Below are 23,045 nucleotides of genomic sequence, written 5' to 3'. Positions count from 1 at the left end.
TGTGTGTGCGCTCATGCTGTGGCATGTGTGCGGAGGTCACAGGAAAACTTGCAGGAGTCAGCTTTCCCTTTCCACCACATGGGTTCCAGGGATCAAACTCAGGTCATCAGTCTTGGTGGCAAGTGCCTGTACGTGCTGAGCCATCTGACTGCTCTCAGCATTCCATATGTTTGTGTGCATGTATGTATGTATGTGTGTGTGTGTGTGCATTTCATGACACTAGAAAGAGGATCCTGAAAGAGGAGGAAGAGCTCTAAAGGCAGGAAGGACAGAGAGAACAAGGGAATACTTGGAATAGGAAAGCAAAAGGTGAAGCTACCTGAGGGAGGAAAGGAAACCCCCTCCATGGGGGAGGGGGTGGGGAACGGCAGGAGGGAGGGAGTGGAGAGAGCAGAGCATAACGACCATCTGGATGGCGACACTGGGATGGAACTTCTTCCTTTCTGTGGTAACCATAAATATTAGTTTAAAAACAAGAAGAAAAAGGAAATCATGAATAAAGCCAAGGAGACGGGCACACGGAGAACTGGGGTGCTTCTGGGATCTATACAGTTCTTAAGCATCTTATTCATTATTTTTATTTTATGTGTATGAGTGTATTGCCTGCATGTATGCGAGTGCACCTGTGTCATGCAGTGTCCACAGAGGTCAGAAGAAAGTGTTGGATTTCCCTGGAACTGGAGTTACAGATAGCTGTTAGCTGCTATGTAGGTGCTGGGAATCGAACCTGGGTCCTCTGCAAGAGCAACCAGTGTTCCTAACTGCTGAGCCGTCTCTCCAGCCAGGGTCTCCTCAAGATCTGTGCGTTGGACGTGTTTTCCATGACGCTGCATTCCTTTGTTCTTTAGGATTATTCCACAGAGAGATTGAAGAAAACGAATGAGATTCTGAAAGGCATCAAGCTCCTGAAGCTGTATGCCTGGGAGAACATTTTCTGCAGAAGTGTGGAAGAGACCAGGATGAAGGAGCTGTCCAGCCTCAAAACCTTTGCGCTCTATACGTCACTCTCCAGTAAGTTTTCTGTTGGTGCTCTGAGTCATGAACAGAGTCTGTTGAGTTTGGCCTATGAGCAATGAAACACTCTGTTCATTAGAAGACGTTCATTTATTGCTTAGATGTGTGTTGTCCAGTAGCCACTGGCCACATATACAAGGATAGAGACAAGGGCAAACCCAAGGCGAGACTCAGGAAGACCAGAATCCTTTTGGGAATTATTGGCCATGTTATCTTGCATACTGAAGTCTTTGGTTCCTTTAAAAAAACTCTATTTTATGTTATTACTGTTAGTGCACATATGTGTGATGTGTGGGTATGGATGCACATGTGTCATGACGTGCTTGTGAAGTTCATAAGATGACTTGTGGGAGTTGGTTCTCTCCTCCCACCATGTGGGTTCCAGGGATTGAACTTAGGTTGTCAGGCTTGTGCAGTAAGCTCCTTTGTCTGCTGAACCATCATGCTGACCCTGGTCCTTCATCTATGATACAAAGATGATGATGATGCTATCTATAACAGAAACTCTCTCATCAGTTACAGTTGGGAAAGACAACTGGTTCTCAGTGCAAATGAAATCTTTAAGCTGATTCGACTACCTCTTAAAGACCATTTTATCCCTAACTCCTTTAAAAGTACCCATAGTTGTTTTTGGTTTCTCTCTTTTTTGGCTTCTGACATGCTTCCCTAAAGATTGTACTTGAACTGCTGTTTTCAAAAATTAAGGAGGAAGAAAATCATTTTCAGTGAAAGAAGGCAAATCAGTTACATACAACTCTCCTTCCTAGTATATTTTGAAGACCTTTTAAATGCTGTGTTTTCGGGGGCTCGAAAGATGGATCAGTGGTTAAGAGCACTGGTTGCTCTTGCAGAGGACCCGGGCTCCATTCCCAGCACCCGAAGGGATCCAACGCTCTCTTCTGACCTCTGCGGCCATTGGCCATTGCATGCAGGCAATACACGCATACACCTAATGTAGAAATAATAAATCAAATCATATAAATATTGTGTTTTTCATCTCTATATATGAATTCAACAGTATCAGGAATAATGAGTTCCCATTAACATAATTCACACATGCTTCGTTAAAAATACATCCACTGATACTTGGTTTGATTTGTGGGTCAGTTTGTTCCCAAAGACCTTTAAACAACTTAAAGATTTGGAGGTTTCTGTAGTTTTCTCTTGAACCATAAAGGACTTTTGATCTTAGTAATGCTGAACATTTCCTTTGGGAAATCAAGTTATACAGAATAGGGAGTGCAGGCCCTGCTCTCTTCTACATGCCATTCAGGAGTGTCACACTCACTATGTCGACTTTGAACTGCTATTTTCAAGAGTTAAGGAGAGTCAGGTATGGTAGTGCACACCTTTGATCCCAGCACTCAGGAGGCAAAGACAGGCAGATCTTTGTGAGATCCAGGCCAGCCTAGTCTATGTAGCAAGTTTCAGGCCAGCTGGGGCTACAGGGAGACTCTGTCTCAAAAAACCAAAACCAAAAAACAAAACAGGAAAGAATTAAGGAGAAAAAAATTTATTTCATGTGAAAGCAGACAAACTTCATTCACACACAACCATCTTTCCTAGTTCATTTTGGAAACACGTACATGTGTATACATATGTATGCTGTGATTGCTCTCAAGATTCCACATTTTAACAGTTCTAATAGTTTGCCTCATTAAGGGATTGCTTTATGTGAGTTCTGTTACTTGGAACATTTCTTAAGGAAAAACTCCCAATTCTTTAATAAAACTACTTTCTGTCTAAGATGAATGTGTGGGAGCTCATGTGACCGCAGACCAGGGGATAAATACCAACTGGGGGTGTTTGGGGGTCCAGACTGAACATTATTAATTCACTCTGTCATTTCTGTGTTGAAATAAAATTAAAGAAATAATGAATGAGTAATTAAAGTTGCTGGAAATGCCTTCACATTCAGCAAAACTAATGTGGTGATTTCTTTCCGCAGTCTTCATGAATGCAGCAATCCCCATAGCGGCTGTTCTCGCTGTAAGACACTTTTTTCTGCTTTTAGAAATGGAACCAGTTCAGTGTTGGCCACGCCTGCTACTTCCCCAGACACTCCCTTTCTTTGCACTTTCCAATGTAATGGTTCTCACCAGGAGGTCTCACTCATGACATGACCGGTATTCTGGTAGTAAGAGGACATCCATAGTGTTAGGACAGATGGTGGTGTCCCTGGCTCTTACACTAGATACCAGTACCTCTCCCAGTTATAGCAATCACAGATATTCCCAATCATGGGCAAATGTCCTTGGGGAGCAAAATTAATTATTGGGAATTAAATAATTTGATCATAGCGACCAGATTCCCATATTCTTATAACAAAAATGGTGCAACATTAACAGCCAGAAAGGGTTAAATGATTACATTATATTTCTCACTAAAGTGACAAATTCAGCAATATATTTTTTGTTAATGTAACTAAGTCTTCATTGGACTCAAATTGATTTTCAGTACAGATTCACAGTGGGGACCTTTGGATACCACAATACATTCTTTTCTCTTAGAAATCTGAGTTTTGCTTGGCTGGAAGGTGGTTGGTAATTGGCAACTTTTGAGTTCGCTGACCAGTTATCCCTTCCTGCTCAATTTGACAGTAGTTTCCTATTCTGTAAATAGAAGCTGTCTTGACTTTCTCATGAGCTTACTGTTAGGATCAAGTGCAAACCATTAAGTATTTACCCATTGCAAATATTGTATTAGACACAGAGTCTGGGGTAGAGTAATTCTGTCTCATGGTGGCTGTGGGCAAGCTAGCTCAGTAGCATGTGTTAGGTTTTTCAAGTTGAATGTTGGCATGTGGGTCATTTTCTACAGTGCTCTCTAACGAAGTCCTTTATTCTGCACAGACATTTGTGACACATGCGTATGCCAGTGGGAACAATCTGAAGCCTGCTGAGGCCTTTGCTTCTCTGTCTCTCTTCCACATCCTTGTCACACCTCTGTTCTTGCTGTCCACAGTGGTCCGATTCGCAGTCAAAGCCATCATAAGGTAGGCTCTAGAATATATGGGTTTATTTGTTTATTGTTGATAGAAATAATATGTGTTCCTGATAATAAATTTGCAAGAGTATAAAAAAGAACATTTAAAAATACTGTCCAGAGGTATCATTGTTAGAAATTGAATATGCGAACTTTCAGTATTTTATTTAATATAAAGTAATCCATTTTAAAATAAAAAATATTGGACTTTACCTTTTGGCTCCTTATTTTATTTATTGTTTTTATTATCTTTCCCTCACTAAAGTCTTATAAAATTCAAACTGGCTATTCAATAGTCCAATCTTCAGAAATATTCCAATTTATTGAATAATCAGCTTCTTATTGGACATTTAGAATGTCCTTATTTCCTTCCTAACATGGGTGGCATTGAGGCAAACATCTCTGTTTATCTTTGCAGTTTTCACTGATGATTGGTTTAGGTCAGATTTCTGGAAGTGATGATATTAACACCAGTGGGTTGAGTGTCTTTATAAGGTCCTTGATGAAGATGACTATGTTTTTTTCCATTGAACTGTTATTAGGCTGAAGGTTGTGTGTATTTATGGTCATCTATGAATACCCATGTTTTTCACTGAAGCTATGCAGGTTTATATGTACATCGGTAGGTAGTGATGATGGAAAAATTTCAAATCAATAGTGCATTCTGTTTTATTTATTATTTTCATTTTGTGTGTCTGAGTGTGTTGCCTGCATGTATGTAAGTGCGCCTGTGTTGTGCAATGCCCATGGAGGTCAGAAGAGGGCGTTGGATTCTCTGGAACTGGAGTTATGGATGGTTGTTAGTCACATGTGGATGCTGGGAACTGAACCCAGGTCCTCTGCAAGAGTAGTCAGTGTTCTTAACCACTGACCCAGCTCTCCAGACCCAGCATTTTAAGACAATTTTAAGACTTTTATTTTTAATTATGTGTATATATGAGTATCTCTATGTGGATATGTGTATATGTGTGCCATGAACACTGAGATCACAGACATCCTGTTCCCTGGAGCTGGAGTTGCAGGTGGTTTTAAGCTGCCTTACATGGGTGCTGGGAACTGAACTCCAGCAGTACATGCTTTTAACTGCTGAACCATCTCTCCAGTACCTGTATTCTGTTTTTATTTTAGTTTAATATGGAAAACCACTCCCAGCTCATATTCTCTGAAAATAGATTTTCAAAGCTGTTTAATAATCTCCTTTAAACTCTTTTCTATAGTTCTTAGAGCTAGTGTAGAGCTTGTCTCCATTTTAACTTTCCATAACATTCACCTAAAAGTAGATGTGCTAACATAGTGACCGTTTGGCCACCATTTTTCTGCCCCACAGTGCACTGTCTATGCCATCGTCTGCTGCCCTAGACTGTACCATAAACAAGACAGCCTTGAAGTTGTATTTTTATCTTGCTCTACAATTTTTATATACCCCATAAAATGTCGGCATAGTTTATAAACAGTCGTTGTCACATTTATATCTGTCCTTTGAGAGAAATGTGTGAATGTTCCAACACTGAAGGAAAATTAGGCCCTTAAACACATAAAGTATGATTCTTCCATCAAGAGCAATGCAGAACATCTCTTGTAGAAGTTTCTTTTTAATGAATACTTTCCCGAAAGCACATGTGTTCCTGAGGAAACCAGCATTTGATGTTCAAAACACCAGTTTTAGACAACAATTTACATTGACTTACCAGTGACTTAATACAAGATAACATTAGCATGCATTCTGGACAGAACACGGAAGCTGCACCAATGGAATCTCCACATATGGCAGTCTGAGATCTGCATAATGACAGAACCAGGTGACATGCCAAGGTGGATGGGGGAAATTTCATGGGGTCCCACCTCAAGACGAAGAGCTACAGGCAACCAGTGGATGCTGGGAGTGGTGGTGGTGGGGAGAATCAGTTTTATCAGGGACTAACTTCCCGAGAGGTTATCTAATCCCAAGTGGACAACCTTAAACACAGGTACACATGAGTACAACTAAATGGATTCTGCATTTTATCTATCTATCTATCTATCTATCTATCTATCTATCATCTATCTATCTATCTATCATCTATCATCTATCTATCTATCATCTATCTATCTATCATCTATCTATCTATCATCTATCTATCTATCATCTATCTATCTATCATCTATCTATCTATCATCTATCTATCTATCATCTATCTATCATCTATCTATCTATCTATCTATCATCTATCTATCTATTATCTATCATCTATCATCTATCTATATCATCTATCTACCTATCTATGTGTATAAATGTATGTATGTACATGTAGTCATAATAATCAAAGAAGAGGAAAAGAAACTGTGGAGGAGTCAGGGATATGAGAGGGTTAGAGAGAGACTGAGAGGGATGGAAATAATGTAAATACAGTACCTGTGTATGAAACTCTCAACAATAAAATTAAAAATAAAATGCATGTAAGTTATCTTGTAAGAGGCCAAATTCTGACAGGAGGGGACAGTATACTAGCAATTTCCCTCCTCTCTGAGCTAGGTCACTGTAAGAGTCCAGAAACTCTGAGGGTTTAGAGCTCAACGCCCTGGTTAGCTACCCCCATTCGCCTCTGTTACTGTTCTGCCTTTAGAACTGCTTACATAGATCACTGACTGCACCTCGTAGTCCTGCTTCCAAATTAGGCAGCACCCTGGAAGGGAAGCCACTTCAAACAATAAAATTGATAAACAGCCAGACTCTGCTATTTTGGTCTTTATTTTCATTTTCTCTACTTAACGGCTGTCCCTTTCGTGGCTGCAGCGTTAACTGGAATTTGACTTTACACTAGAAGTGGAGCTTAAAAGCAGTCCATAACTTATAACAGATCATGCCTCCGAAATCAGGAGGTTGCCAAACACCAAAAGGACTTTAAGAGTTGATTTGGAAAAGATAAAAGCAATGTAGGGCTTTCCCTCAAATCCACAGTGTAGAAATCTGCTAGTAAATCCTAGTGTGGTGAGGGCAGACTGTGACTCTCATACCATGCTCCCTCTGTCCCTCTCTGGGAAAAGGCATTTGCCAGTTTGATAAAGACCAGTGTGCCTCCAGGGCCCAACGCCAGCTTCCCCAAGCTGTAGGCCAAATAGAATCTGCTTATAAAAGCTCACTTCTTTAAAATGATGTTCAACAGTTAATTTGCAGATCCTACAGAGGTGGCCGGTTAACAGACGTGGCCAACCCTTTTCCCACTGGATACTGGTTCCAGGAACCCAAATGAGCATTTTCCCAGTGTTGACTGGGCTCGACATTTACTTCTGTGCTTGGGAACCCATGACGGGTCATTGATGCCAGTTGGCAGTGAGCTGAACCGCCTGTTTATAATTGGAGACTTTGGTGAGCTGATTTTGAAATCTCCTCTTCAGTACTGTAGAAGTTAAAAGTTCTTTGTTTTATTCTTAAATGTATTTAGAAGTTTGTTGGGTTAGAACCATCCGAAGCAAAATAGCAAACTTGTGCCATGATGCATATAAGAAGTCTAGAAACGTCTTTACTAGAGAAAATTCCAGGCCATGTAGAATTCTTTGCTCCAGGAAAATTTCTATGCTTTCTTTGGAAAAAGTTTTTGTCTAATTGTCTTTGTGGCAGTCATTGGGTCAGGATGCGTGAACACACACCATGTACATGTGTATTATATTTAAAATAAAATTAAAGAAAGATGTGAATATGATTGAGGCTGTCTAGACCCCACCTTCAACCTTCCACCCCATTTAAGTATTAATATGAAGTATTGCAGTCCATATTTGCAAAACAGACTAAAGAGAAGTCAGTTACCTAAAATTTAAGGTGCTTGAAAAAAAGCCAGGTGTGGTACCACAGGCTGGTAATCCTAGTACTTGGGAGGTGGAGGCAGGAGGATCAAGAATTTGAGGTCATCCTCAGCTCCATGCTGAGTTTGAGGCCAGCCTGAGCTTCTTGAGAACTTAGCTCAATAAAACAAAACAATACTTGAAAAAATAATATTTTTCAGAATGCTAACCTTACTTCACTTTATTTTTTAGAAATAATTCACGTGTTTTGCCTTTCTGGAGGAGATTATGCAGTATTCCTTATAAGCAATCTGTATTTATATAGCTGGTATTTGATGTCAAATGCAATACCTACACTCAAAGATGTTATTTTCCAAAGGAAAAAAAGTATAAAACATACTCCTCATTTTGTTGGGGCAAAAACACCTGGTGTCTTTTCTCCCATGTAACCATCAAAGAAATTTCTGCTTGGCTGGCCTCCTGTATTATCTTCAATCACTTAAATTACTACTGATATTTATCATCAAGTATACTTACACTTTGGCCAAAATTCTGTACTCCAATTGACAAAATTTTATAACTTCTATCAAAAACCATGTAACTGTCAGTCGCAAAAATAATTATTCCTCATGAATGTCTAATGATACTCAAGGAAAAACTTGAGAAGTGAAAAGGTGACGTGCATGTCTAAAACTGTAAATATTTTTGTCAATGATTTAAAGAGATGAGAAATCAGTAAAATACTGAACTTTAACAGTGGTGGAGGCGGGATAGCAAATTGACTGGTACCAAACACACCTGCTTTCAAGTCCCAGAAATGGAATACTTATTGTTCAATTACAAGCAAGTTGTCTGGTGGCCTCTGTAGCTCAGTTTTATTACTTATAAAATGAATAGCATAATATCACCTGCTCCTGGTGGTTGAGAAAATTTAAAAAAAATATAGAAAAGGCTGAGCTTAAATACTGTAGGTATTTTTAGAAATCTCTATTTTTCTCATTTATTATGATTTTATCCATTTCTACTTCATGTCCCCCATATCTTCTGGGAGTCTACGTCCACTGACGAACGCTTCAGATCTACTGGTAGGCATTAGCAACTGCAAAACAGAAAGATAAATGGGCATGAACAGGAATTCCACTGTCAAGTTAGAGAGGCCAGGAAGGAAAACGAATCCCAGTGTGCTGTTATATTATTATAACTATACATAGAATGCATGGCCCCACAGAGGAAGATCAAAGTTTCTTGAGAGAAATGGAGCTGCCTGGTTAGTGATGGTTTGACGGATGCAGTAGCTCTTTCCTAACTCTAAAAGGATAAGTAATACTTGACTAGTTAGAGGAGAAGGGAAAATGAATTTTATCACAGGAGCAAATTGTGGAAAGGGAAGAATGAATGAGATGAGAAATCTTCGTATGTTCAGGGGTCTAAAAAGTAGTTCTGTGTTGATGGAGCAGATTCTGACATGGGAAATATCAGCAAATGAGGCTGGGAGATAATGTGAAAGACACGGAAAGACGTAGAGGTACTGTGTGATATTGGGAGTGTTACATCAATCAATTTGCAATTATAAAATATAACCCTGGCAGTGTGGATGAAATGACTTCACCCTTGGTCAGGGTCTGTGCATTTTCCATCTTGTTTGGCCTCTGTGATCCCTAAAAGGACCTCATACGAACAGGAAATGCTTTTGCTATTACCCTCTTATTTGCTCACTAGACATTTGCTTGAAGAATTACAATATGATGTTTTAGACATTGTGCTAGATTCAGAAAAAGAAAATCTTTGCTCTTAAAGGAGTTCATAGTCTAACACAAAGTTATGATGAGACAATAGTACAGGAGATCTTCATCCAGGGAGCCCATGGGACTGAAACAGGGAGGTTCTGAGTAGAGTTAGCATTGAACTCCATTGATGTTCAGGGTGACTGGAGGCACCAAACAGGATGTGGGCTACTTTCATTTATTGTGATAAAACACTGTATGGGGAAGAAAGAGTTTATTTGATTTTGCAATTATAGATCACAGTCCATCATGGAGGGGTGTCTAGGCAGGCTGTCAAGCAAGAACTTGAAGCAGACACCATGGAGGAATGCCCCATGGTCCCCTGCATGCTGGCCTGCAGGCTCATGCTTAGCTATCTTTCACATATACCCAGGACCATCTGCCTAGGGAATGGTACCACCCGCAGTGGGCTGGGCTATCCTACATCAATTAACAGTCAAGACAACCCCATAGACATTTCCAACAGGCCAGTCTGATCTGGTTATACCTCAATTGAGACTCCCTTCTCACGTGACTCTAGGTTGTATCATGTTGACAGTCAAAGATAACTAGGACACGATGTTACCAAGAGTACAGAAAGTCCTCCCCACACCCAGTTTAACTGAGGAGTCATGGCTTCCTGACATTCAGCAACATTAGGACTCGTGGATTCCATAAAAGCTTCAATAAAATTTGTGTGTCTACTAGGAGAAGAGATGAATAATTGAATCAACCAGTTCTAATGTGTGAATCATTGATGTGTTTCTTCTTTGAATCACTGAACAAGCATCCATGCAGCAATGTATGCCAGGCACTGTTAGGCCTGGAAGTTCAGACTCATGAGCCTGGCCTTGGCATTTTGCCTTGTGTTGGGAGGCACAAAGTGAGGTTGTTCAAGAGGAATCCCTGTGATTGACAAGGCTGTGTTCCTTCACATCACATTTTCTGAAACAGTAGAACCTGCACACATAAAAAACGAATGCCTGCCATTCATGATGGATAGGATGCTGTTTATTAAGACATTTCTAATACTGTGACTTTCTGGTCTACGCAGTCAGATGTCAGTGACTACAAAGACTCAGCATGTACAGGTCACGTCAGTTACCTCGTCTAGTTTCTAATCAGAGCAGTTAGGATGTCAATGGTTAGGCTGCCCCAATGTATGCTATCTGCCTTTATATTTTTATGGAGCACAAGGCCAGAATACCTAAGATCACAACAAACTGAATTAAATTTATGCTCATTTATTTTCTTAGCATGTCACAAAAATAAAATCAAACTTTGCAGACTTGTCTGGAGGAACTGAGTTGGACTACCAGCTCAAATGAAATTGGAAAGTAAACTTTTCATTTTGCTTATGTATGTTCTAGCTTCCTATCAGACACAACACACCTCCTTGAGTCCAGGTTGTACCTACCCAGCAAGCACACCAGTTTTCAGAATCCTACCATTCTAAGAGCTTATTTCTTTTCATTTGAAATGTCAAAGAATTTTCTTTAGCGTATTATTGCATTTGTGGGAGGGTGTTTTCAACCTGTGGTGCTGTTTTCTTTATTTTGTTTGCTTATTTTTGCTTCTGATCCTGCGACACTGGCTTGAGACACTTACAGTGAGGATAAATGAACTGATGTTTTGTGTCTGGCTTAAGGAGAACACAGTGAAGGATGCCTTGGGCTGGGGATGTAGTTCAGGGTAAAGCACTTGCTTTCTATGTGTGAGGCCCTGAGTTCGAGCCCCAGTTCTTCTAAACGCAAAAACAAACAACTTTCCCAAGGCCCCTAACAGCCTTGAAAGTGGTAATATGCCTATGAAACACCTCTTGGTAGTTTTCACTTGTATATTCTGGCTCATTTCCATTTATTTAAAAAATATTTTCATTCTTATTTTTAATTGTGTATATATTTGTGCACATGCGTGCATGCACACGTGAGTGTAGTGTTCACAGAGGACAGAGAGGCTGTCCTCCTCTGGACCCTGGAGCTAGAGTTACAGATGGGTTGTGAGCCACCCAAGCTGGTGATAGGAACTGCACTTGGGTCCTTCGTAAGACCGGTGCTCCCTCTAACTGCTGAGCTATCTCTCCACCCCCACCTCCATTTCTAATAAATTTGCAGACGCTGCTGCCTCTCACCCTGGGCCGACGCTTTCAGTGACAAGACTCTAGAAAACCTTGTGTTTGCCAAGTTTAGAAAATATCTGTCATATACGGGGAGGTTCGGTGTACAAAAATCCGTTATGAGTGTATTCTATGCTAAATGTTTTTAGACAGGTTCCCTAAAATTTGAAATTTGAGTGTTTTCCCAACTTGGTATGATTATTTCCATTTGCCCTATTCCAGACTCCTATCCATCTTCAGTGTCTTTGATAAGGAGTATAATTGCAAAAACAAAACCAATTGCAAAGGACATTTCACTGAATTTATAGTGGCCAGTGATCCTGGTTTCTCCTGTCCCAAGAACCACTCAGCCCTGTGGGATTCAGGGTATTTGGTCATCTTTACTGAATTCCCAAATGGTTTTGAGATCTGACCCTTGAGGTTTCTGCCATATTTTTGTTAGTGGTAGGTTTTGTTTGTTCGTTTGGAGATAAGTTCTCACACTTGTAGCCCAGGCTGGCCTTGAACTCCAGATGATCTTCCTGTCACAGCCTCCCAAGTGCTATGGTGAAAGGCATGAGCTACCTTGCCCAGCCTCGGTGATGGCTTCCATTCTTATTTTGTGCTTGCTGTTTGCTTTTCGCAGTGTTCAGAAGCTGAATGAGTTTCTCCTGAGTGATGAGATTGGCGATGACAGCTGGAGGACGGGGGAGGGTGCATTGACTTTGGAGTCCTGTAAGAAGCACATTGGGGCGGTAAGTGCTTCTCCTGCTGTGAAAGCCTTGATCAGCAGACAGTCTCAGCTAAATATATGGTTTAATATGGGTACAGTTAGAAGAAACTGTAAGCTGTATTTGTTTATATCTACAAAAAAAAAAAAAACTGGTGCCTGCTTACTCTCTCTCTCCTTAGAAGTCAAAATTCAATGCACAAATGTATGAGACTTGCTTTTATAAATCATGAAAGGTTGAATAATCCCAAGAAGGAAAACACATGCTCCATTCAAAAGGAAATTGAGAGTTTGTTTGTGCTAAGCTTTAATGTAACAGTAATATAGACTAATGTACTGTTATTATTCTACATTCTTGGGCTGTCTTTTAGTTATTGTATACATTTTAGTGTAAGGTGTGCTAATTGGTGTGTCAGGTATTTTGACTCACTTAACATATTACAGCACCTTACTGTTTTTATTTACATCTGAACATACTGATTTTGCATGCTTTTATGGGTTGAGCAAAGTCCAAAGATTCATAAGGGACAGAGCCAGAATTGAAACCTGATCCTTGTAACTTGTAGACCAGTGAGATCACTCATCCTTGCCACAAATATTTACTCAGTAGCTACGTAAGGTCTGGAAGTAGTCAATATTGTTTTGACATATGCAGCATGTGGTAGGAATCAACCATTTACCATGTATTCACCTGGTTTCCAGATACAAGGGATGCCTTATATTTGGTCCTGAGAGTTAGGATTATACCTCTGAAAAAGACATGTTAGGTCTTTCCTACCAGTTTATTTTCACAAAGTTGGAGTCAAATGATAAATGAGTTTGAAATAAAAGATCATTTCACTGTGCTAAGTAAATAAAACAAGACACGCAAACGTGAATGAGACACTGAAGTAAAGGCGGTACCTGTCCTGCAGAGGGACGTTGGGAGATGGGACAATGTTCCCTTAAGTGAGCTAGCACATTGGAAGACCTTGAGTGGTGAACTGATTTGCTTTATTCAAAGAAAAGAAGGGCAGTATGGTTAGAGCCTGGGGATGACCAGGGAGATGAGACAAAGTTGTAATAATGATTTGGGGGTCTTGTAGAGCATAGGAAGACTTTAGATTTTTATCAAAAAATGAGAGAAGACCACTAGGAAGTTTCATTTATTGTTTATTTTGGTTTTGGAGGCATTTTCTGGTACAAGCCTGGTCTGGAATTTACTCTGTAGCAGAGGATCGCCTTAAACTCTTCACCTTATTCTTACTTTTGCCTCCCAAGTGTTAGGATTACAGCCATGGTACAATTTTAGCTCATTGCTCAAAGAGATAATTTTGGCTATTGAGAGAGTTTAATGGGGCAAAAGAGGGGTGCTAATAGGTAGATCAGTAAAGAGGTGCTTATAATAACGTGGGCAACAGAAGAACGGTGGCTAGACTTTTGTTTTGCAGTTGTAGTAAATATTATGAAGAAGTGATTGAATTGTGTGTGTGTGTGTGTGTGTGTGTGTGTGTGTGTGTGTGTGTAGTATTTAGAATTATTCCAGGGACTTGCTCATGCTGAACAAGCTCTTGTACTTTTCTGTTGCTGAGATAAAACGCCATGACTAAGGCAACTTATAGAAGGAAGAATTAGTTTATAGTTTCAGAGGGATAAGCATTCATCAAGGTAGGGAGGCATGGTGGCAGAGGCAGCCAGAGCAGAAAGCTGAGAGCTCACATCTTCAAGCAGGCACGGGAGGCAGAGAGAGAAGAGACTGGAGGTGGCTATCTGCTCTTCAAAGCCCACGCCCACTGACCTGCTTCCTCCAGCATTTCCATACCTCCTGAAAGTTCCATGACCCTCCCCAAACAATGTCACCAAGTGGGGGCCAAGTGTTCAAATACTTGGGGCTCATGGGAGACAGTCTCATTCAGGCTTTCACAGCCTTCTATCACTGAGCTACATTCACAGCTCCTTCTGGTGAAGACTTGCTGAAAGATTGGATGAGACGAAAGACGAAAAAGACTCAAGAATGGATGTTTTCTGGCTAGCTTGACTGCTGGGTAGATGGTGAGCCAAGAGGCTCAGAAAGGAGGAGATTAATGTTGAAGTGAGATCAAGAGATATATTTTGCCCACTTTTTACAATATTTTTTTGTCACCCATCAGAAGACATCAGCAGTGATGTAAATCCATGTAAAGACATAGGCATTAGTTAACATTTAAGTCAATGGGCCTGGAGGTAGTCACTTCCTTGGGTTGGGGAGATGGCTGATTTGGTAAAATGATTGCCACACAAGCATGAGGGCCCAAGTTTGGAGCCCCCAGCACCCACTTAAGATGCTGAATGCAATGGTGTGCGCTTGTAGCCCCAGTGCTGGAGAGTCAGAAATAGGAAGGTCCTTGGGGTTTGCTGGCCAGCCTGCCCGAACTGCTGAGATCCAGGTTCAGTGAGAGACTCTGTCTCAAAATATAAGATGGAGATCAATTTAGGAAGATATCTGAAACTGACCTCTAGACTCCACATGCACAGACAATGGATACAATCATAAGCAAGTGCTCCTTGATAAAATGAAGGAACAAAGAAAGAAAACCACTTTCTTGAAAGGTGTGCCTGAAAAATTCTGAAGAAATTCTTTAAAAGTAGCATACATATTTTATAAAAGAAGGTCAATAGATGTTTTTCTAGAATGAGTCATTACCATGACTTACTGTTGGTCATTTATGTGTTTAAAAATATTATATATATATATATATTTGCTACTTACATGACCCAACAAAAACGTACATGTGGTCTTCTGACAGAATTTGAGTGAACTCAGAATGTCTTTGCCAGGAAATTCACCGATATTAAATTTTTCTTTACATTATGTTTAAAGCTCCTAAAAATAGTTAAGACAGGCAATTGGATATCTTTGGATTTACTGTATGCTTTTCTGTAGTTAAACCATTTTTTCTTCTTTTTTGTTTTCAGTGAGCAGTTGTGATATTGTCTGAGAAAGAGCTACCACATGTGCTTCTTCACATGGTCACAACAAGGCCTCCAAAGACATGCCTGCCCTTGTGTGGACATGGGAACAAATACAAAAGTACATGGGTGGCCAGTTAGCTCACTTGGTTAGGGCATGGTGCCAATAACACCAAGGTCATGAGTTGAGTTCAGTCCCCATACAAGCCACAAGGGAAATATTTGGGGGCTGGAGAAATGGCTTAGTGGTTAAGAGTGCTTTCTGTTCTTACAGAAGACACAAATTTGGTTCCCTGCATTTATATAGGGAGGCTCACAACTGCCTAGAACTCCAGCTCTAGGGGATCTGACACCCTCTTTTGGTCACTGATGGCCATGCACACATATGGCATTCACTCACACAGATATGTGCACACGCACACACACACACACACACACACACACATTTAAAAAAAACTTTGAAAATGCATTAAAGTGTGCCTGCATTTTAGACCTAAGGAAAATCAAACCTTGGTTGAGAACCAGTCATATGCATTCAGTAATATTCATCTACCAAAGAACTCATTAGATCTTCTAGGGAGGCAGGGTGAACAGAGAGAGATAACCTCAAAGACACAGGAGATAAGAGGTCAAGTTTATGGAGTTAGAGAAATCTGAAGATTTTTTTTTGTATGAGATAAGGTAGAGGAGAAAAACTGAACAACAAAAAAAGATCTTTGGAGAAAAAAGAAAACCTCCTTCAGATGTATTCAGTATCTTCAGGACTATTGAGTCCAAACTGGACTTGTGACATCATCCAGGGTCTTCATCACAGAGGATGACCCAAACCACAATGACAGGTCTTTTTAAATGGAGTGTTAAAAAAAGCCCTGAATTTGAAAATAACACCAATGGAAGCTTGTCCTTGAGAGCACTTAGGTTCCCATGTATTCTGTAAAAGCTTTGAGTTAAGCCGGGCGTGGTGGCGCATGCCTGTAGTCCCAGCACTTGGAAGGCAGAGGCAGGCAGATCTCTGTGAGTTCAGGGCCAGCCTGGTCCACATAGTGAGTTCCAGGACAGCTGGGGCTACAGGGAGACCCTGTCTCAAAAGACCAAAAAGAGAAGAAAAAGCTTCGAGTTAAGTGGTTTTGGCTACAGACTCTCCACAGAGGATTGGTGAAGTTTCGGAGCCAAAGTCTGTTCAGATAACATCTCTGGAACTCCAACCCAAGTTTCTGTCAACACATCTCTTCCACCCTTGCCCCAGTTTCACGAAGAGCATGAAGTCATTCCTTTTGGACCTCTGGGGGCAATGCTACTACAGAATTAGGGACTGTAGAGGACAGTTGGTGTTATAATACAGATATAGACCTGCTTTGTGTAGAAAATGCCTCCTTCTTAAAGAATAGTGGCGATTCTACAATGTTCACAGCACTGTGCTTTGAGGGTTCTATATGAGGGCTGTGGGAAGGACAGACAACTAGCGTAAAATTTCATCGCTACAGGATGTGTTTAGAACTTTCTGTGACCAAACCTCAGTGGATACTTGGCTGTTGGTTTTCTTAGTGAGGTTTTGATCTTGTGTATTTATTTGCATGGAGCTTTGGTATCATTCTATCTGATAGTTTGATGTTCTGTTGAGACAGCAACCGATGGAAGTTGGAAAAGCAGTATGTTTTGGGACTAAATTACTGATTATTATGGACAGTGCTAGTTCCTGCATTTTAAATTCCTGCATGAACTTGACCTCTTATCTCCTGTGTCTTTGAGGTTATCTCTCTCTGTTCACCCTGCCTCCCTAGAAGATCTAATGAGTTCTTTGGTAGATGAATATTACTGAATGCATATGACTGGTTCTCAACCAAGGTTTGATTTTCCTTAGGTCTAAAATGCAGGAATTTAAAAATTTTTAAAGTTTCACAGTTCTGGAATCCTTTGCTTTTCTAGGGAAATTAACAGTTTTAAAAGTGTTACTGTTTTGCCAGGTGTGCTGGACGGCTTTAGTGTCAACTTGACACACCTGGGTTGAGGAAGCCTCAATTGGAGAATTGCCTTCATTGGACTGGCCTGTGGCCATGTCTGAAGGGCATCTTCTGGATGGGTGATGTGGGAGGGCCCAGCCCACTGTGGGTGGTGCCATCCCTGGGCAGGTGGGCCTGTGAATGCTTAAGAAAGTAGGCTGAGCAGGGGCCAGGGGAGCAAGTCAGTAAGCAGTGATCCTCCATGCCCTATGCTCTAGCTCCTGCTTCCAGGTTTCTGCCCTGAGTTCCTACCTTGGGCTCCCTGATGAACTGTGACCCAGGAGATGTAAGACAAATAAACCTTTTCCTCCCCAAGTTGGCATTGGTCAGAGTATTTTGTCACAGCAATGAAGAAACAAAGACACTAGGTATGGTGGCACACACCTTTAATACCAGCACTCAGGAGTCAGAGGCAGATAGATCTCTGTGAGATTGATGCCAGCCTGGTCAACATAGGAAGTCCCAGGCTAGTTGGGTCTATGGGGAGACCCTGTCTCAAAAAATAAATATTGCTGTTTAGCTGTCATCATCTCTATAAGGCATTTGAATGAGGCAGATAATGATTTATGTTGAAATACTTGATTGCTAAGTTCTTGAACAAATTTTGGGCTTTTGCGTTTGTGTGTGTGTGTGTGTGTGTGTGTGTGTGTGTGAGTGAGTGTGTGTGTGTGTGTACTTGTATGCGCCTGTGTGGGGAGGTCAGAAGACACCTTGGCTGTCACTCCTCAGGTGCCGTCCACCTTATTGTGTGAAGACAGTCTCTCATTGACCTGGAACTTTCCAAGCAGGCTAGGCTGATCTATCTCCACCTTTCCAGAGCCGGGACTACACGTCCACAGTGCCAAGTCCAGGGTTCTGGGCATCAAACTGTGGTCCTCACAACTGCCTTGCAAGCTCTTTACTGACTGAACCATCCCCTCTGCCCAGCATTTGTATTTTTCTAAATTAGAGGTTTAGTGAGCTAGAGTTTATACCTTCTTTTTAGCCATTCATCTCTAGCTATGGGAAATTAACTCAAAATTAGAGAATGAGAAATTTCTAATTTGACCTAATACATTTTCTTTAAACATACAAAGACCACCCTGCAACTGCTGACTTCCTCTTGGTAGGTACTTGAGTCTGCTGACTAGGAGCAGCACAGTAAGTTTTGAAGTAGAGCAGATCACCCTATAACACTAAGTGACCTTCTGAAACACTGTGCATCTAGGTGCAATAAAATAAATCCTAGATCTTGCTTTTGCCAATCCACAATAGATTCTTGGGGGCCAAATAACTCAATTTAACTTACATGTGTCCGTATTAGTTTCAAATTCCTCATGATTCTAAAAAATGATCAAAATAAATATGCTTCTAGAATGATTGTTTATAACTCTGATGGGACTACTGGACAGATTGTAGTTTGATCAGGGTTAATCTAATTAGCCTGTTCATGGTACACAGAGTTTTTTTTTTTTTTAACCAAAGATAAATATTTATTTATTTGCATGTGTGTGTGTGTGTGTCTGTGTGTGAAAGGTGCACACCTTTATGCAAACACGGAAACTAGAAGTGGGTATCAGGTATTATATTCTATATCATTCTGCCCATTCCCTAAGGCAGGGTCTCTCCCTGGACACCATGTTTTCTGGGCTAGGCTAGAAGCCTAAGCAAGCCCCAGAGATCCCCACATGCCTACCATCATTTTCAAGAATTGTATCTTCATCTTGTCATTTTGCTTAAGAGGATTGTGAATTAGCTTCAAATCGAGCTTATTTTTCACTCTGTTCTTTTGGTGAAGCCACTGGAAAGTCTAAAACATGGAATTCACTTTGCTTATTTTTTTTGGTATTGAAGTTAAGTAGCAATGCAAGTGAATGTTTAGTAAACTCTCAACTTTTTTGGTAAAGCTTCAACTGTGTCCTTTTCCATTTGGAATGTAGCAGTCAAAACCAATAAACAGGAAGCAGCCTGGGAGATACCACCTGGACAGCTTTGAGCAATGCCGACGTCTTCGCCCTACAGAGACAGAGGATATTGCAATAAAGGTTAGTTCGTCTCTTAGGTTCTTGCTTGACCTGAAGATTTTATGATAATCTTTCATGCTGAAATTGCAAACGTGTTTTAAATTGTGTCTTTCAAGTCTTTTTATATAATAGTCACAATCCTGACAACATTTAAAACTTACTCTGGTGACCTTAGAATTTCCATTTTTACCTCACCTCCTACGGTGGTTTGAGTGAGAATGTCCCCCATAAGCGCCAAGTATTTGGAAATTTTGTCCCCAGTTGGTGGCACTGGTTTTTTTTTTGGGGGGGGTTAGGAGGTGCATCCTTGCTGGAGGAAGGGCAGGCTTTCAGAATTCTTAAGATTGCCAGATTTCCCATCACTCTCTGCTTCCTGTGCCTGCTTGAAGATGTGATCATCATCTTTCTGCTCTGGTTGCCACACCTCCCTTGCCATGATGGACTCTTACCCCTTTGGAACCATAAGCCAAAAAAAACTCTTCATTGTATAAGTTCCCTTGATCATGGTGTTTTGTCACAACAGAAAAATAACGGAATTTGGTACCAGGAGTTGGGGTGTTGTTGTGAAGAACCTGATCATGTGGGTTTTTGGAGGAATGTGGAAAACTTTGGAAGCTTGGGTTAGAAAAGCAGTTGGATGCTGTAGGCAGAGCTTAACAGGCCATTCTCCTAGGATCCTGTAGTTCCAGAGGGAGAGGAGGACTTAAGCAGCAACTGGTATGTTTTGGCAAAGAGTTTGGCTGCTGGGGCTGGAGAGATGGCTCAGAAGTTAAGAGCACTGACTGCTCTTGCAGAGGATCCAGGTTTGATTCTCAGCTCCCATATGTTGGCTAAGAACCATCCTTAACTGCAGGTCCAGGAAATCCAACACTGTCTTCTGACCTCCATGGTATTGAGTGACACAGGTGCACTCACATACATGCAGGCAATATACTCATACACATAAAAAAATAAGATATTAAAAAAAGTTTCACTGCTGCTTGCTCACAGTCTAAGAGCTTGCCTGAGGCTAAGTTGAAAAGTAATGGACTAGTTTCTTTGGCAGAGGAAATTTCAAGACAGCCTAACGTTGAATCAGTGGCATGGTTATTAATGGTAAATATGGAGATCTACAATGAAACAGAACAAGTGAGGCAGGAAAAAATGCAGAATTTACAGTTTGGATCGAAAAAAGAGCAGTAAGATGATCAATGTTGGGCTCAAGGCATGTGCTAAAGGAGAGGTTCCCTTTGATAAGGAGATTTGAGCCATTAGGGGGAGGCCTAGAGATTTGCACTTAAAAGTGGAAAGAGTACCCTGACAAGACCTCACCCAGCTAAGCCTCCCACTTGTGAAAGGAAAATGCCAGAGGGGTTTTCTACTCCTAGAAAACCACAGAACAGAAAAGCTGCCTGAAGCAGGCCAGGGCCTGTCCTAGGCTGGCAGCTGAATTTCACAGTGTTATTCATATGGTTCTGACTTTAGAAACATGAAAAATATAAGAGTAAAGGGTTATCAGTTCTTCTTCCATGGATTCAGAGTGCTGCTGAGGCCAGGCAGTGTGGAGTAGGGACATCCCTCCATAAAGAAGGCCAAAACAGGCTGTTTTGTGAATCAAGGAAGGTAAAGCCTAGGTGTCAGTGGAGATGCCAGAGCTGTGAGACATCTGTCAAGGACAGCTGTATACAGAGAGTAGTACCAGCCCAAGAGAGAGATGTGTGTTGCATGCAGCAAAGTTGGAAGGGCTGAGTCATCTAAACCCTTTAGAAGTAAAGTCTCAGAAGTCAGACATGGAGATGCTGGATTTGACATTTATTATTAGTTTTTGGTCTTGCTTTGATCCAGTATTTCCTCACTATGCCTGCCTTCCTCCCTTTTGAAATGGGAATCTGTGTTTGGTTCAATTGTATATTGGAAGCATGTAAGTTTTGTTTTGATTTTACAGGGGCTCAAAGCTAAGAGATTTCCTTCAGTCTCAGAAGAGACTTTGGACTTATGGTGTTGAGACTATTAGACTGGGGGCACTTTTGAAGGTGGACTAAATACATTTCACGTTATGACATGGTCATGAGGTTATGGGGGTCAGGGAGTGGAATGTGGTGGTTTGAATGAGAGTGTCCCCATAGGCTCTAAGTATTTGGACACTTTGTCACCAGTTGGTAGTGCTGTTTTGGGAGGTTTTAGGAGGTATGGCCATAGTGGAGGAAGCACATCACTGGGGGCAGGTGTAGAGAGTTCTTAAGCCTTGACAATTTTCCAGCTGCTCTCTGCTTCCTGTGCCTGCTTGAACACGTGATTGCCCAGCTTTCTGCTCCAGCCACCTTCCGCTGCCATGCCTCCTCCACCATTGTGAACTCTTACGCGTTTGGAACTATAAGCCAAGTGAACGCTTCCTTCTCAAAGTTTCCTTGGTCATGACGACTCATCACAACAGAAAAGTAACTAATACATCCCCTGACCACAGATTCTGTTCAAACTGTATATTTGGTGTCTGAGGAAAGAGCTTTTCTTCTAAATCTTTAGAAGCTTGTATTCAATTCATTTCGAGTAGTCACACATAAATTGATTCATGGAAAACACCAGGATTGCAAGGAAAAACTTCTTGTGTCATACTATCTCTGGGGAGATGTGAACAAACATCTATTCACCCCAGGTAGGGAACCAACAATTGATCAATGTAATGATACCACCCAAGTACAACTTGGTGAACCAATGAATTCATTGGAGTTACTTATGGGATTATGTGTGAGGGGTTACTTATAGGTGTGTGTGTGTGTGGGGTTATTTACAGGTGTATGGATGAGGGGTTACTTAGAAGATTATGGGTAGCCAAAAGCACCTGCATTACCAAAGGTCCATCACTCAGGAGTCTTTACTGGTTATATAATCTTAAGAATGGGAGACCCTTGTGAATCTGGTAAGTTTTAGGAACTTCCTGAGGCTTCTGTGTTGTTGAGTTCTTGAGTCTTAAGGAGTTTCCCTTTAGAAATCTGAGTCTTAATTAATAAACTTCCCTCCTGGGTGGAATGTTTAAATTTTGGGAAAATTGCTACACAACACAAATACTAGTGTTGATGGTTTCCCTCATCTTCTCTGCTCTAGAAACTTTTGATATCATTTCAGACTTGGCCTTTATATGTTCCCTAGCCTGATATCCTTTGGTAGAACTCAGGTAGAATCGGCAGCCTGAAGGACACAGGATGGAGACTGATGGATGACTGGGAAACATCCTGGGGAGAGGCTGATGATGAACAGGTTCTAGGACATCTCCTGTAGTGGTCAAGGGCTCCTGGATATTGCTGTGCCAGAGAAGAAACTCCCCCTTTTAGAAACTACTTTATCCAACTCCCTTGGACTGTCCAGGCCAGTACAAGAGAGTGAGGCTCAGTTGGCTGATAATAGAGCCAGGAACTTCTTTGAATTTCCTTTCTTTGCTACCTGACCCGATAGCTTACTTGTACAGCACCTGTGCAGGAGGCATCATCCCGGCTCTTCCCTGCTGGCTTTAGACCACACCATTCCCTCACACTCTGGTAAAACTGTGGCATTAACCTGATACTTCTCACATCTGTCATCAGAGACCTCTTGGTCCTGTCCTCACTTTTAGTGGTGACTTTAGCACTGGCTTACCTGTCTATCCTCCCACCTTTGTAGATGACACACATGGGTGTGATGCGAACGCCTACATCCTCAGCCTCTCTTGAACCCAGAACAGAGACCCCTTAATCTGTCATCACTCCATTTGCACAGCCTCCCTGGTTTACACTTGGCCATCAGCTGAGTCTGATT

The 23,045-nt window shown here is 41.2% G+C and overlaps 1 protein-coding gene across 1 annotated transcript in view; it reads left to right on the top strand.

The window, feature by feature from the left end:
- The window catches only part of Abcc9 (ATP binding cassette subfamily C member 9), a gene marked incomplete at its 5' end in the record, with an annotated part of 121,192 nt that overhangs the window by 9,019 nt on the left and 89,128 nt on the right, over window positions 1–23,045 (top strand). The window contains 5 exon segments of the mRNA XM_017802816.2: window positions 873–1,011; window positions 2,963–3,003; window positions 3,867–4,009; window positions 12,263–12,371; window positions 19,194–19,298. Coding sequence (XP_017658305.1) covers window positions 873–1,011; window positions 2,963–3,003; window positions 3,867–4,009; window positions 12,263–12,371; window positions 19,194–19,298 — 537 coding nt within the window.

The sequence above is a fragment of the Nannospalax galili genome, unplaced genomic scaffold (assembly GCF_000622305.1).
Source record: "Nannospalax galili isolate Female #2095 unplaced genomic scaffold, S.galili_v1.0 scaffold1086, whole genome shotgun sequence".
In the NCBI taxonomy this organism is placed as follows: Eukaryota; Metazoa; Chordata; class Mammalia; order Rodentia; family Spalacidae; genus Nannospalax; species Nannospalax galili.
The sequence above is the reverse complement of the archived record's forward strand: the minus strand, read 5'-3'. Positions and strand labels throughout refer to the sequence as shown.